Source organism: Piliocolobus tephrosceles, chromosome 16 (genome assembly GCF_002776525.5).
Source record: "Piliocolobus tephrosceles isolate RC106 chromosome 16, ASM277652v3, whole genome shotgun sequence".
NCBI classification, from domain to species: Eukaryota; Metazoa; Chordata; class Mammalia; order Primates; family Cercopithecidae; genus Piliocolobus; species Piliocolobus tephrosceles.
The window spans coordinates 91,814-108,115 of NC_045449.1; the positions used below are offsets into that span (position 1 = coordinate 91,814).

Here is a 16,302-nt window from a genome sequence, read left to right on the forward strand (position 1 = left end):
ATCACGAGCACCTAGTAATGTCTGCATGGTGACGGATCAGGGCTCTGTGGAAAGAGTATCACGAGCACCTAGTAATGTCTGCCATGGTCACGGAAGTCAGGGGTGGTGGTACGTGTGCCAGGCCTTTGCCAGCTCTGATTTAGCTCAAACTTCCATTCCCAACCCAGTCTTGGTCCCAAGACAGGACCCCCAAGGCATTTCATTCCTATTTGGGGCAGTTATTACAGAACCCTTTTTTCTTACGTACTAAAATTGGCCTCCCTGAAATTTCTGTCAAGGATCCCAGTTCCGACCTGTGGAGTGACTGACTGAAGCCCTTTTCCCAGAAGTCCTTCGTGTGTTTGAAGGACAGGAAAATGTCTTTCCTTGCCTCTCCCAGGCCTTCTCTGCACCAGTCTCAATGCCCCAGTTAACTCTCTTTCATACAGCAGTCCCAGAGGGTGAGTTCAGGGATATCCACATCAGAAGGCGCTTTGGAGGCCACCCATTCTGTCCCACTTGCTAACGAGAAGGAAATGCAGGCCCAGAGGTCACAGCAGGTCCTGGGGACCCCACGGTGGTTTCATGGCAGGACTGACCTAGTGCAGGGAGTTCTGTACCTGATTTTCTCAGCTCTCATGATTCAGGAGGCGAACTCTCTGCTGGGAACACTCACAGGTGGGCGTGGGAGGAGTCCCAGGTGTGTGAGCCAAGGACATGCGGTGGCCTGGCTGGCCCTGGCTCCTGTCCCTTGCCTGCTCTCCTTCCCCCACTGTGTATACAGAGGAGCCTCAAAGAGCCTCGTTGTCCCATCCCTAGGCCCGTTTCTCCTTCCAGGTGTAGAACTCCTTGGACACCCGCTGGGAAGCAGCAATCCGAGGTGCAGCAAAGCCACTCTGTCCCTGGGGCCTCGGAAATAAGCAGCACTTTTTTTTTGGTGTGGTGGGGGGACAGAGTCTCACTCTGTCCCCAGGCTGGAGCGCAGTGGTGCGGTCTCGGCTCACTGCAAGCTCCGCCTCCCAGATTGAGGCGATTCTCCTGCCTCAGCCTCCCAAGTAGCTGGGATTACAGGCACCCGCCACCACACCCAGCTAATTTTTTTATTTTTGTAAAGGCGGGGCTTCACCGTGTTGGGCAGGATGGTCTCAAGACCTCATGATCCGCTCACCTCGGCCTCCTGAAGTGCTGGGATTACAGACATAAGCCACTGTGCCCAGCCTAATAGTTTCATTTCATTTCTTTTCTTTTTTTGAGACGGAGTTTCGCTCTTGCTGCCCAGGCTGGAGTGCACCGCACCCAGCCAATAAGCAGCATTTGACTCCCCACCTTACCTGATTCCCTCCAGGGTTTGTCGCCTTTCGGGCCCCTGACCCCAGCGGGCGGGAGTCTGTCCTCTAGGCTGGAGGAGCTGAGATCTGAGTCACTGTCACTGTCGCTGGAAACCACTGGAAGAGACAGACCACAGCACAGGAGGTCACTCGACCAGCCTCTGCCTGCAGGCACGGGCGGAGGGGCCAGGGCCGGGACAACGGCCTGGGGATGGGAGGACACGCACTTCTGCCGGCCAAAGAGGTGAGTCCTGGTGTGAGGAGGCTGGGACTTGGGCTCTGCATGACCAGCAGAGAGAGTTCGCCTGTTGGCCAGCCATCTCCACATACCACCCCCCGTTCTAGTTCCTCTGGCAGAACCAGAACCCGCTTGCCATGGCAGAGTCTGATTCTCACTGCGGTACAGATGGGACAGCTCTGAGGCCTCCACTCGTGAGGCACGAGGCCCAAGGCCTGCTCTGTGGGTGCAGGTGCGGGTGCTGGGAGAGTCCGAGCTGACCCTCGGGGAGCATTCCAGGCACTTTCCATAGACACATTCACTAAGGCTTCAGAACAACTCTGTGAGGTAGGAAACAGTGTGACCCCCATTTCACAGGCAAGAAAACAGGGGCACACACCCAAGTTGTAGTGGAAGAGCCGGGATTCTCCTCCCAGCAGGCTGGTTCCACGGTGAGCAGCCTGCTCACCACCCTCTGATTTCACTGCAAGAACTGAACTGGGAGCCAGCAGGCCTGGGCTCTCATCCCAGTTCATCCAGTAACGCACAGTGGGGTCTCGCAAATGCGGAAGGGAGCCAGACAGACGGGGCTGGAATCCCAGCAAGGGGAGGCGAGGATATGTCACAGTGAACACCTACCGTGGAGAAACTCTCTTTTCTGGACTAAATGGAAACCGTATTTGGCTGAGTAATCAACAGTGGGAGTCATAATACAGGATTCAGCTACCCTTTAAACGTTCTATTTTAAACACGGAAATGTACATCCATTCACCAATCTTTCGATGCCAGGCTTAGGTGCTTCTGCAAGACTGGTCCGCACAGTCTCTCAGGTATAAACTGCACACGTATTGCATTGTCTGAGACCCCAGTTGCAGTTTCTCTGAATTGCAGCGGGACCCACAGACCCTGGCAAAGCAGGACAACCGCAGAATCCTCCTTTTTCCGTTTCTTCCTCTTGGTTCTCACCCCTAATTGTCCTGCCCACCCCTAATTCCACAGATTTTTATAAAGCAAGTTCTTCCATCAAGGCTTTCCAGGGTGGGGTGCGGTGGCTCACGCCTGTAATCCCAGCACTTTGGGAGGCCAAGGCGGGTGGATCACTTGAAGTCAGGAGCTCAAGACCAGGCTGGCCAACATAGTGAAACCCCGTCTCTACTAAAAATACAAAAATAAGCTTGGTGTTGTGGCGGGCTCCCGTACTCCCAGCTATTCGGGAGGCTGAGGCAGGAGAATCACTTGAACCCGTGAGATGGAGGTTGCAGTGAGCTGAGATCGCACCATTGCACTCCAGCCTGAGCGACAGCGAGACTCCGTCTCAAACAAACAAACAAAAACGACTTTCCAAAGTCTCAGTTTTCATGAAACAATTCTCTTTTATGACTCTTCCCGTCAATTTGCATAACATTTAATCAAGTGATATCATTGCAATACCGAGTATAACTGCACAGAAAGGTCTGGATCAAGGGTAACCAGCTCTTACAAGTGAAAAGCTCAGCACACGGAGCAGGAGTCAGGGTGCCTGTCAGGGTGTTCCCTGGGGAATGCAGAACACTGGTGCTTACGGAGGAAGGTTAGGGTGGGTTGAGCTCTTATGCCAGGCACTGTGCTGGGCCCTTACTGAGTACCATCTTCCTCCGTCTTCCAAACAGCCCTGAGCCATGATACTCGCTGGTGGGAGATAAGACTGGAAACAAAATCTGTCTATACCGAGGGTGGCTGATCCCAGCTTCACCCTCTTTAAAGGCTCCCCATGTCCCCAGGACCACACTGGGCTCCTGCCCTTTGTCTACACTTCCAACTGCATCCCACGCCCCTCGCCGTCTCACCCTGGGTGCCTCCAGCCTCCTGCGGCTTGTGGCTCCTGCCACCACCTCCCACTGGGACTGGCTTGCCTCTGCCCTGCCCACCTGTCTTCTCTTGGATCAGTTAGAAAACTGCCTCCTCCAGGAAGCCCATCTCACCTGTGCGCTGGCTGGCCAAACGCTCTGTGCTCTCTGCTACAACTGCACCAAACCACTTTCTGCTGTTTGCATGTCTGCTTCCCCTAGCAGGTCATGAGGCTCCTCGAGGGCGGGGACCAAACTGCACATGCAAATGAGGCTGGTGTGGCCTTTCCTCCCTGTGGCCTCCCCTCCCTGTGGCCTCTCCTCCCTATAACCTCCCCTCTCTGTGGCCTCCCCTCTCTGTGGCTCCCCTCTCTGTGGCCCTGACCTGTGCACTGGGGCAGGAGTGATGAGCGTGGGGCTGGGCCTGGCCTTTCCTTCCTCCATGTGCTCAAAGGCTCTGCCTCTTTCTGTCCTGCTCTCCGGGGTAAGAGTTGTGCTTTGGCTCCTTGGACTTTTGTGATGCAGCAGCAAGAGGAGACGGGGACGGGGCATGGTTGTGGTCTGTGTGCCCTCTTGATAGTATTTGAGAAATGCGAGGAAAACCTGCCTTATTTTGCGATTGTTTTTTGGGTCCTGGACTGAGCTGCTTTGATCACGAACCCACCAAGACTAGACCTCGTGGACGTCCGTTTTATACGCATGTATGTAGTTTTGACTCACTGATTAGATGCCAACCTCATGGGTCCCATGAAACAGGGATAGGAGGAGGTGGGAAGGAGCCAGGGATTCCTGTTGGGCTCCTGGAGCAAGTCGTTCTCCATGTTGCCCTTGGGGCAGCTACGGTGAAATTAGAGGCCTGTGGCTCATCCTCCCGGGAGCAGGGAGGTGTCCAGCAGGAGGACAGTACTGCGGAGGGCAGGGCAGCTCGCCTCCACACTGCTTTCTGCCTCTCTCTGGCAGAGATGCTTATGGGAGGTCCAGTCATGCTTCCTGACTTGGAATGTCCCATCTCCCCCACGGCTAATATGCAAAATCTACACGGTCCGGGGCTGGGGGCGGGCACGGGGCTCTGTGGTGCCACGCAGTGCCAGGCTCCTTTGGTGCAAAGGGACAGACGCCAAAGGACTTGGACGGAGATGACGGGATGGGATGTCCCAGGACTGGGGTTAGGGAGATAGGCTCACCCTCCATCTCCCCACTCTTCCCTGTTCTGTCATCTGTCACACAAGGTTATGGAGCTGGGCTGGGAGCAGGCGAAAACCGCAAGACAACAACGAACCGTGCCGTGCCATGTCGTGAGGATGGCGTTTGTTATGACTTGTGCATTTTATCCAAAACAGCAACCCTGGAGGTGGAGTTAGGGTCAGGGTGCCACCTGGCCTAGTCTCCATGGGGTGCCCGTGTGCACAACGATTAACGAATAAAACGTAGAAACGTTCCCCGAGTTAAGTCAGCTTGTTCTTCGTCTCCGTTTATAGACGCCAAAGGGCCACAGCCATGAAGAAGCAGGGAAGAGCCTCTCCGTGGCTGGAGCATCTCTGCTGGCTGTGTCTGGGATTTCAGACTGGGGCTTAGAGGTCTTTGTGGTACAGACCCAAATCCCATTTCTAATCCACTCTAATAAACACCACTCAAGAGAAATACACCAAAGGAAGTCAGCAGTGCCCGCAGCGGCCTTGGCACGTACTGGCAGGGCAGACGGGCCCCACCGAGCAAACCCTGCTGAGAAGCCCCTGGCCCGGCACAAGCACGGTGTCCCCGGCTATTCCTGGCTTCCTCGGGCTGCAGAGGGGGAAGCCTTCTCTTCTTCCTCCCTCCGGTGAAATATCACCGTCAAACCCAAACCTCAGCTAATTTGCCATTCGATTGCCGTCCCCACCTTTCTCCCCGCACAGCAGCTGTGACTGTCAGTCTTCCAGGCCTATTAACAAAGCTTTCAGGCTCATACATCTTCTGGCCCTTGCTCTTCCATCCTCAACACAACACGCTGTGTCTGAAGGCTGATATATTTTTTCCTCTTTAATTCCCCAAAGGCTGAGTCTGGGATGGCTCGCCGACGAGCCCTGTATTCTGCCCACGCCTGAGTTTTCAGATGGAAGACGGGAGTACACCAGGGAGAAGGCCGTCCCAAACGCCTTTCGGAGGAAGAAGTATCAGATGGAGCCACCCAGCTGCCACCAAGAGGCAGGGGTGGGGAGAAGCCCCCTCCCAGGCTCACCACTGGGGCCTGAGCCACTTGCTGGGGACCTGGCACCCCTGAGGCTTCCCCACCGCGGCCCGGAAGGGCTGCCTGCCTGCCCGGCGTTCATCCGCAGCAGCGGCCAGCCCCAGCGCCAGCCGTGCCCACTTCTCTGGGGAGAGGCCAGCTTTTCTTTCCCCTGCTCACTCTTGGCTGCATTTGCAATTTGACTGTCGCCATGGAAACTCAGAGTTTGGTACATGGAGCGGGGGGAAGAGTCTTTCCTTCTGGAAACTCTGTCTTGAGCGCCTCAAAGGACATGGGCGGCAGCTGCACTGTGGAGATGCCTGGCCTGGGATGGTCCAGGGGACAGGGTCTCGCTGGCCGTGTGGCCTCACAGCACTGCCCTGGGATGCGGGGGCCCTGCTTCCAGGCTCTGCTCAGCCACCACCTCTCTCCATGCCCCAAGGTATCTCTCCAGGCTTTGCTACAAAAACACAGGGGCTGACCTGGGCACCCACCCTGGGTCCGAATCCTGGGATTCAGCCTCGGGTCAGCCCGTTGGTGGAGACAGCCCCAGTGCCCCTCCCTGGTCTGGCGATGGGGAAATGCTCCTTCTGGGCCATACAGCTCTGCTGCCGGTACAAGGAGAGCCAGCGGCCTGTGAGTTTGGGAGGTACTTGTGAGCTACCACTGCTCTGCTTGGAGGCTCCCAAAGCCCCCAGAAATTATGGGAATTATAGAGGAAGAGAGATATTTTCAGCAAACATTCTGCCAAGGCAAAGCAGATGGTGGAAAATTTTGCAGACTAAAAACAAAACAAAAAAATGCTCTTAATGTAAAGGAACGATGATAAGGCCTCGGGGAGGGTAGACACTCCCAATTAGCCGTCTCCAGCCCATCAGGCAGGCACAGCTGCAGAGATGCAGGGCTGTCGGTCCCTGCTGGGACAGGGGACGGCCGCTCCACCTGCACACAGGGTAGGATATGGGGCCTGAAGTCCCACTAAGATGCCTCCCAAGGCCGTGGCTCCATCTTGGTGGCAGCAGGACGGGAGTCTGGGGTGGGGAGTCTCTGGCTCTGAGACTTGGGTTGGTGCCCTGCCTCTGCCACTTCCCAGCGGTATGACTTTAGGCCAGTTTCCTAGTTTTCATTTTTCGTAATGACGTCGTCTCCCTATTTGCCAGGGCTGGTCTCTAACTCCTGGGTTCAGGCAATCCTCCTGCCTCGGCCTCCCAAAGTGCTGAGACCACAGGCGTGAGTGTCCGGCCCTGGAGCAGTCCTTTACCTGTGTGCTCAGGCGCTCACCTGGGGAAAGGGGGCTTGGGGGCTCCCACCCCGGGTTGTCGTGAGGGTCAAAAGAAGAATGCGGTCGGCATCTGGCCTGTGGTAGGTGCTTGATAGGCAAAAGCTGTTACAGTGGAGACGCCTCATAGCACAGCGCTGGCCCTGGGGTGCCCAGGCCAACCTCGCAGGTGGACTCACCCCTTTTGAGGTTACGCGGATTCCCAAACTGGGCTTTGTAGGACACCCAGGACACAGGGTGCCTTCAGCAGCCATTCAGAGGCAGAGCCGGGATTTGAACCTAGGCCTTGCTATCCAGGGTCCTGCCTGACCCTAACGGCTCCACCCGCTCAGAAATCCTTCTCTCCACGCGGCCAGTCCCCTCTCGGTCTCCCCACCATGCTCTTCTGCGCCCCCTCTGGACCCCTTTCCTGTCGCAGCAGAGGCCGCAGTGTGGGGAGAACTCTAGTTCGTTCTCAGTGGCTAGGGTTGAGCTCTGGTCCTGGCTCGGATGCTCCTGGGCAAACACCTTAATCTCCTTCAACCTCAGTCTTCCCATCTGTAAAATGGAGACAGAAATAACCACCACCGGACAAACGGCTTTGCAAATGTAAAAGGCTGTACGAGCCTATAAATAGTTTTAAAAATTTGAATCTAATCCACCCCCTCGAGGAACCCATTCAAATAATTTCTCCGCTGAAAAGTCTCCTCAACCCTGTGGGCGAAATGCCAACGGGAAGAAGCAGGGAAGACGCGACCTCCCTCCGTCCTCTCCCCGCCCAGATGCTGTCTGGCCTGCACTTCAGCTCCTACCCACGCCTGCCTTGACTTCCTCAACAGCTTCAGGCGCCACTCGAGGTCGAGGCCATACCTGAATATGCGGCCCCACTGCTGGGCTTTGGACAGAGCGGTACTCAGGAAATACTTGCCGTTTTCCCGAAACTCCTCCCCAGGACAGGAAACCACACTGCACAAAGACAGCAGGGCCGGCTGGGTCAGCAAGGGCTGGCCACAGAGGGAAAGGAGACTCCAGGCCCCGTCTGTCACCTCCACCCCACAAAGAGCTGAGGTTTCCTCCAGGACGAGAGCAGGGCAAGCAGCCCGTCTGAGCCACGAGGGAGGGATCTCAGGGGTGCCAGGCGCCTCTCACAGCCTCCCCCAAAGGGACACTCAGGGAGGGGGAGCTGGTAGCCTCAGCCTGGGCAGAAAACAGCTGAACGGGGAGGAGCTGTAGGAGGCTGCTTCCATGGACACGGATGAGTGGGTCCTGGGGGCGCGCGCTCGGTTCACACAGAGCCTGCTCTTCTTCCAAACCCACCTCCGGGCCGGGTGCAGGGCTGGGGAAACAAGCTCCTCCTTTGGTTTGGAAACTCCTGCAGGGTCTGGAAAGGGAGAAAGGGGGCTCCGAGGCCTAGAGAGCCTGTCCTCTTAGGGAGAAGCCCACTAGCAGCCAGAAGAGGCTCGGAGCCTGCCCCTCCCTCCCTCAGGGACCCTGGAGTCAGGAGATACGGGTGCGCGTCTGGCCCTTTGCTGGCTACTAACCTGACCGCCCCTGACAGCCTCAGGACTACCTCAGAGGGCGGGAGAGGGCGTGGTACCTGCGGAGCCCTCCTTCCTCGGTCCCCCGTCCAGGCTGCCACGGAAAGGCCCCCGAGGACAGCCCCAGGCACGGGAGCGGACGGGGCACAGACAGGGCTGGGAATCCACATCTCGGGAGTGGAGGAGGGTGTCCTGTGCTTGCTTATTCATTTACCATCGATTTTCATTTACTCCCTCCTTCAGGCCCAGAGACAGACAGGAGGCACCGATAATGAAGACAAATCCTCAAATCAAGAGAGATGTGGTCACCAGCATTGAAATCTTGTGGTCCCTGCAATCGCTTGAGGAGCTCCAGACAGAACGAAAGGTGGATGGATGGAAGATAAGAACTGCTCCCTCCTGAGAGAACGCGAAGGGCGGCGGACTCTCCAGGCAGCTGGGCAGTCAGAAAGGGCTTCCTGGAAGAGGTGGGATTTAAGGATGGGTATAATTTAGACACAAACGCTGAGGCTGGGGCGTGCCAGGCATCCTGGGCAGAGAACAGGAAAAGCCAAGGCCAGGCAGTGGACTCCTCTGGGGCCAGGACAGTCCCGCTGACTCAGGAGAAAGGCTCCAGGCTTAGGCATACAGGGGACATGGCCCGGTCTGGGCTGGGTGTGGTCTGTGCTGTCAGGGACGATGATGACTTTTGGTTTATGACAGAGATGAAGCACAGCAAGTCTGTGCCTCCTGCCCACAGCTGTGCTGGGGTGCAGGGCGTGCTTTTGTGTGTGTCCTGACTCCAGCCTTTCTCTCCGTGTGTCTGGGCCTTCGTTGTTCTTTCACCTCATCTCTTTTTGCCTCTCTTGCTTTTTTTTTTTTTTTTTTTTTTTTTTAATAGATACAGGGTCTTGCTATGTTGTCAAGGCTGGTCTCGAACTCCTGGGCTCCAGTGATCCATCCACCTGCCTTGGCTTCCCAAAGTGCTGGGATCACAGGCGTGAGCCACCGTGCCCGGCCTCTTGCTGATGTTTCTAAAATCTCCCTCTTTCTCTGAATTTCTTGTCTTCATTTCCCTCCGTGTCTGTGTCTTGGTGCGTTCGGAGCCTTCTTGAGTGTCTTTTGGTTCCTCCTGCTGTGTCAGCTCCTCTCACTCTCCAGGATCTGCCTCTCTGAATCTCTGCGTCTCCATCTCCGTCTTTCCCTCCCCAGGTCTCTCACATATCCTCAGGGCCCTGCTTTCTTGGCCTCTGGGTTTGCGCCTCAGTTTACCCCACCTGGACTTGAATCTCAGTCCCTCCTCAGGCCCATGGGGTCTGTGGTCAGAGCTTAGGTATGGGGTGGGCTCTGCCTGCTTTGCCTGGATCTCCTGTCTACCCCAGGGGCAAGCAAGGCAGGGAGGCCCTCCCGCTCCTTCCTGTGTGCAGGCCAGGGCCCCGCTGCTTCCGGACACCAGCGGGGAATCAGCTCAGCTCCACGTGCAAGCCCAGGCTTCACCTGTGACGGACAGGAGGCCGTGGGAGAGGGCTGCGAGCTGCGCGGAGCCAGGGCAGTTATCTCCTAGGCCTTGGCTGGAGTCAGACGGGGCAGGGAGGCCCCGATTTATTCACTTCACTTAGTCCCCAAGACAGGTGAGCGGCTGGAGACGGACGTGCTTCACTGCACAAGGCAGGGCCTAGCGTGGGCCAGAGGTTCACACACCGGGCACACACGCCAGGTTCACACGCCAGGCACACACGGGAGCTCTGCACACCAAAAGGAAGCCAGAGGCTGGCCCTTGGGGGCTGGGCTCCACTCTCCCAGTTCAGCTAAGACAGAGGCAAGGGGCCCACAGATGTCACCTTGGAGCTGGGTTCGACCAGTCAGCCAAGGTTGCCCCCGGGTCTTGGGCAGATGAGAGGCGACAGCCACGCTCCTGACTTCCATGGTGTGGCGAATGAAGGCCTTCTCCTGGAAATCAATCTCTAAGCCAGCGAGAAGGCCCCCAACAGGCAGGTGGGCTGCTGGGGGAAGGGTCGGGTGCAGCAGATGAGGAAAGCAACAGTAGCTCATGTGTGCTCCGGACTTCTGCTCTGGGGGTGGCCTCTCCATTCATGCCCATCATCACCGAGCTTAGCTTGTATCTGGCTTAACCAAGGGCTCCAAAGGTCAAAACAAACTCGTGTGTGGCCTTCCCTTTCAAAACATTGCCATGCAGGATGCGGCCGGGCCTCTACTCCCCAGAGATTTACGGAAAGGGCGGTTTCCTGACTGCTGCGGGTATTTCTCTGCCTTTCCATGCTGAGACTACGGTGCAGATTCGTTGACCTCTCCGGGACTTAGTTTCTGTAAGATGGGACAATAGCAGTGCCTCCATCACAGGTTGCTAGGGGATGACACGAAATAACAGAGATGCACCCGGCGCAGCCTGCAACGAGCAACCGCGTCATCTACGACGACTACTGCTGCTGCTGTTTTTATCTGACTCCTCGGCACCGAGGGCCAAAGCTTGTCCCTTTTACCTGCACAGACAGACAGGCAAAGGGTACCCAAGCCTCTGCTGAGCCTGGCAGAATGGCAGCTGCCTGAGAAGACCAAGGCCCACTGTCAGTGTCTCTCCCGGCGGGACCCACCGCGGCCTCGGGCAGTGCAGCGTCACCCCCTCCCCTCGCCCTGCCTCAGCTGGGATGGATGACATTCACTCCCCAAACGTCTGGCTGGACCAGAGCCACAGACACGACTGTCTATGACATTGTTTGATTGTTTGTTTTCTTGACCCAAACAGCAGACCTGCACGAGGGAGATCTGAGTCAGTGGCTTTCAAGGTGCCACACGGGGCCTACAGAGCGGTTCTCAGGTGGTTCAAAGACAACTCCCCCCTTCCTTGTCTCTAAACAGTCCTTTCTGGCCTGTGTGCATGTGTGTGTGTGTGTTGGCTTCTATTAGCTTTATATTTCAAAAATCCCAGGTACTTCCAGCTCCCTGGGACCAGAGAACCCATGCAGGGAGGAAAATGAACGAGACGGAGAAGGTGCTAATTGAGCATAAGAGGCCTTCCTGGGCTAGGACTTGGGAAGGAAGCTTTGGTTAGTTCACGGCACTTAGTGAGCGTTTATCACAGCACAGCAGCGATGCCAGGTGGGTCTGACGGGATTTCGTGTGTGCAAAGAGGGTGGGGCCAATGTGGAAATGGGGCTGGGCTTTTCCAGTCGAGGCTGATCCGATAGCTGCCTTATCAGCCACTGCTCTACCACCTGCCTGGAACTCCTCCGCAAGCTTCATTCCCTTGGATTTAGATCTGTAAGACGTGAATGCTGGGAGAGAACAGACTCCGTCCCAGCCCCCATCCAGTCTACTCGTGGGGGAACCAACACCCAGAGAGGAAAAAGCACTTCCAACGCCAAGACTGTGCCGCCCAGGAGTCCCCCAGAAAACACCTGCCCTGCAGGGGCTGGGACTGTAAGCCCTGCTGGAAAAGCCACCTCTATGATCACAGCAGCCACTGGGGCAGGATCAAGGGGTCAGGGTTAGGAGTCCAGACACGCAGACGTGACCTGGTCAGGCCCCTGCCTTCCACGGGCCAGGTGCGAAGGTCAGGGAGTGACGTGAGCTGGACGTGAGGACCCTTCCCTTCTGAGAGAAGCATGCCCATTTTTCTTGCAACAGGTGTCCCTGTTGGTCTATCTTCTGTTCTCTCTTTTCATAGGGACGTGTCACAAGAATGGTTTCCCTTTCTTCTTAAATACACTGCAACAGAGATGCTGAAAGGGTGTCAGAGATGATAGGGCCAGGTGGAGACTGCAGCGGGGAGCGGCTACTGACCCTGACCAACCAACTTCCCCTGAGCAGGGAGCGGCCACTTACCCTGACCAACCTCCCGAGCGGGAAGCGGCTACTGACCCTGACCAATTTCCTGAGAGGGGAGCGGCCACTTACCCTGACCAACTAACTCTCCCTGAGCGGGGAGCGGCCACTTACCCTGACCAACCTCCTGAGCGGGGAGCGGCTACTGACCCTGACCAACCTCCCGAGCAGGGAGAGGCCACTTACCCTGACCAACTAACTTCTCCTGAGCGGCCACTTACCCCAACCAACTTCCCCCAGCAGGGAGGTATCGGCAGACTTTCTGATTTCCCCAAAAGAAGCCAGAGCTCCATTTTTTAAAAAATGAGAATTCTCCACATTTAAACAAGGTGACAATGGGTTTTAAGCAGCAGGCCAGACTGAATCACCGCTCCACCAGTCTGCAACCCATAACACAGGCCATGTGTGGTCCCGGAGGACAGACGGCACTACCTCCCGACACGGAGGCCTTCCTACTCCATTCTGCCTCCCTCTGCAAGCTCCAGCCCCCCGGCCCCGATGTGCACAATACACACTCCCAGCTGCTCTGCAGGCTGTGGGGAATTCGCGTACCGCGGCTGGTATAGGTGACAGAAATGGCAAATCCAGAGTCTGCTAGCAAAATACTGGGGTAGGGAGTGGGCTGGGGGTGAGGAGAGGGAGGCTGAGCGTTCAAAATGCAAATCTCTCAGGGACAGAGAGAGAAGGAAGGCAGTATAGCAGCAGCTGGCTCTGGGCCGTGAGCGATCCTGTCTGAAAATAAAACATTCTACAATCCACAACTGCACCTCATTAAGAATGAATGGATCGGCTGGTATAAATAGCACGCCGCGTGAAGAAGTCAGGAAACAGCATATGCGTTTGATGGAAAAACAGCAGCCACAGGGCTGCTTATTAGCTTGGTCGGCGGTGGCTATGCACATACAAGACGGGCCCCAGGTTCGAAGCCTGGGTTGGCGGTGGCTCTGCACAAACAAGACGGGTCCCGGGTTCGAAGCTTGGTCGGTGGTGGCTCTGCACAAACAAGACAGATCGCGGATCCGAAGCTCGCATCGGCGGTGGCTCTGCACTCACTAACAAGACGGGTCCCGGGTTCGAAGCTTGCACGCGCCACGCGGCTTCCCTGATCTTGGAGCACAGAAGGCCTCGCCCTGCGCCAGCCCTGCTCCCAACTTGGGCATAACTCTGGAGACACGGTGCCAGCCCACGGTGAGCTTCTCATAGCTTCCGACCCGCAGGACCCCACTCTAATTCCCGCCTCTGGGCTTGAATGCTCCCATTGACAGGGAGCTCACTCCTCCGTCAGATGCAAAACACTCCGTTCTGTGGTTGGATGGCTGTTGAGCAGGAAACCTAAATGTCCCCTGCCCTGCCTCAGCTCTGCTCTGGGAAAAGTGGCCTTAGCCGGCCATGCCGTCCGTTATGTGTGACTATCGAACACTGAAGAGAAATAATTGGGCCAATCGCTTCTTCTCCCAAGTATGGGCGTGGGGTCCTGAGAGCAGGGTGGGGCGGGGCAGATGTTGGCTTGGAGGGTGGGCAGGCTGCAGAGCGGCCATCGGGAGCATGGAGCTGGCACCAGTAGAAGCAGCTCAGCCCCTCGTCTGTCTCCTTGTGGCCTCGCCAGCCTCTGTCTCCCACCCTTGTCCCCCACCCCGCTTCTGGGAGAACCTTCCTCAGGTCCCTGATCCTCACAACCAAAAACCCCCAACAGTCAGAAAAGAAAAAGCCAGTGACCGTGGGAGCTGAGCGAGAGCCTCACTCCACACGGCTTCTGCCACGGGTGGGGCACTCGCTGGGATTCGGAAGCCGGGATCCCGGGTCCTCTCGGGCACAGCCTGACCACCCACAAGACCCTGGCCAGGCTTCCCCGCCTCATCCATCATGAAGAGTCGATTCCACTCCGTCTACAGCTGCCCTGGAGGCTGCTCTGAGCATCAGCTGGGTTAACGGCCGTGAGTCACAGAGCGCTGGGGCTAGTAACGCTTGGAGGGACTCAGCTTTTCCAGGAAGACAGGTAGAGGGCGTGGGCTGGGGGCGGCAGGTGAGTGGGGGGCTCACTGGGGAAGGGCGGCCCCGGTCAACATCTGTGGCCTGAGCTGAACCAGACTGTCCAACCCACACAGAACCCTCAAGTTTACGTTCACCCCACCACGAAAAGGACCACGGTTTAGGATTTTTAAAACCTGTCTGACATTAAGGGAGCCACTGAAGTGATCGTGAAACTTGTTTTTCTTGAAATTCCTCATCTGGGACAAATCCAAAGCCTGGAAGAGCTTTTCTGGAAGAGACCATGAAGGGAACCAGTGTGCCACCCTGTTCAAAGCCCCCCAGGAGGCCTGCGCTGCCCTCTGGGGAAGGATGGAGGGCGGGAGGCGGCAGGATTCCTGCACAGAGGCCTGAGGAGGGACGATGACCCAGGCCTCAGCAGAGAAAGGAAAAGGAATTTGCCCCACAGCCAGAGGTGCCTGTATCCCAGCCTGGGAGCTTTTCGGTTCCTCTCTAAGGGCATGGACATGAGGAAGAAATGGGTATTTACACCCTGTGAGCAGGGCTTTTTATGGTGCTGGGCAAAGTGGGAAGGCCTCCCCAAATCTGGCCAGGCCACAGCCCAGTGACAAGGCTTTCGAAGATACCCCAGGACCCCAGGCCGAGGTCCACATGGTAAAACCTCATGAATCCAGAGGTCCTGGCTCCCACCTGAGAGAAGGACACGTGTCCCAGAAAGCCCTCAGGACACGGGCTTCAGGCCCCTGGTGTCAGGCACTCAGTCGCCATTGAGAAAGGCAGACAGAAATGACAGAGCAGGCCAGACACGGTGGCTCACACCTGTAGTACCAGAATTTTGGGAGGCTGAGCCGGGCGGATCCCTTGAGCTCAAGAGTTCGAGACCAGCCTGGGCAACGTGGAAGCACCTCATCTCTGCAATTACAAAAACATTAGCCGGTGCGGTAGCACACGGCCAGCTACTTGGGAGGCGGAGGTGGGAGGATTGCTTGAGCCCGAGTGTGCAGTTAGCTGAGACTGAGCCGCTGCACTCCAGCCAGGGTGACAGAGTGAAACCCTGTCTTGAAGGGAGGGAGGGAGGGAGGGAAGAAAAGAAAAGAAGAAAAGAAGGAACTAACTCCCTCTGCGGCAGACCTAGGCAGCGGTGCCGCTGGGTCACAGCTCTGGAGGCTGCTAACTGTCCTGGGCACTGGGGACGAAGAACGTTCCATCTGAGAATCACTTCCAGCGTAACGACTGCAGGCAGCCTTGCTCCTCCAGCCATGCCTCTATCGTTCCTTTCTTTACAGTGACAGCTGGAACTGCAGCACCCGTCTTGTGACCATAAGGGAAACAGAAGAATTGCAAAGACGTCTGTCTTGGCATCGCTGAGCTCCTGGACCGAAGCCGTCACTCCTGCCTCTGAGCTCCGTATTTTATAAGGAAAAGATGTACTCTCGCTACTCAAATATGCCAGGTTGGTGTGGCTACTCTCAAGTCCCACCTGCAGCAGCTCTCTCTCTGTGCATAGGGTAGGAATCCAGCTCGAAGGAAAGAAGCCTGCAGAGGGGGTGAGCCCAGCTCTAATGGTGTCACAACCCCAGAAACTGCAGCACCGGTGCCACCATTTACACCTCATATACCACAGGGGACCGAAGAGACCAGGCTGCATGCAAAAGCTGACTTTCCTGCTGTCATATACGCGCGACGATATGCCAGGAACGACAGGGCAGAGCACACACGGCTGGCAGGGATCAGGTGGAGGGGGAGACACATCGCTCAGAGGCAGATCCTGGGGCCAGGTACCAAGAGGGACTCAGGCCATGCCGTTCCCCGACTCCTCCTGGGGAAAGAAGGAATGCCCTGCTGAGACCCACCAAGGGGGGGTGCAGGCAAATCCTCGGCCAGAATCAACACCCAGCGTCCAGGGGAGGGAGAGAGCAGCAAACTCAGGTAGTCAGCGCACCTGTCCTGCATCTGCAGCGCAGCCGCTGGCTCTCCCTGAGGTAACACAGAGGACAGGAACACGTCTCCTCTTTCCCTTAATACTTCCATTGTGTTATTTTTAACATTTCGATCTTATCTATGTGTGATGTGTTTCTGGATACACCTAGAAGGAGAAAGAAATCTAATTGCACCAGCTCCATTTTAAGACAGGTCTGT

The 16,302-nt window shown here is 56.6% G+C and overlaps 1 protein-coding gene across 2 annotated transcripts in view; it reads right to left on the reverse strand.

Moving 5' to 3' along the window:
- LOC113219936 (rab effector Noc2-like) overlaps positions 1-1,764 on the reverse strand; it is a 5,128-nt gene extending 3,364 nt beyond the window's left edge. The window contains exon 1 of one of the 2 annotated variants that reach the window (XR_003306942.1): positions 12-1,018. Coding sequence is in view for 1 of the 2 variants with exons in the window: in XM_026448358.1 (XP_026304143.1) it covers positions 1,311-1,635 (325 nt within the window). In the remaining variant the exon portion in view is untranslated. Of the gene's footprint in view, positions 1-11; positions 1,019-1,310 lie in introns of those variants that run through there. The other variant, XM_026448358.1, reaches the window with a different exon arrangement.
- Between the last annotated feature and the right edge of the window lie 14,538 nt (positions 1,765-16,302).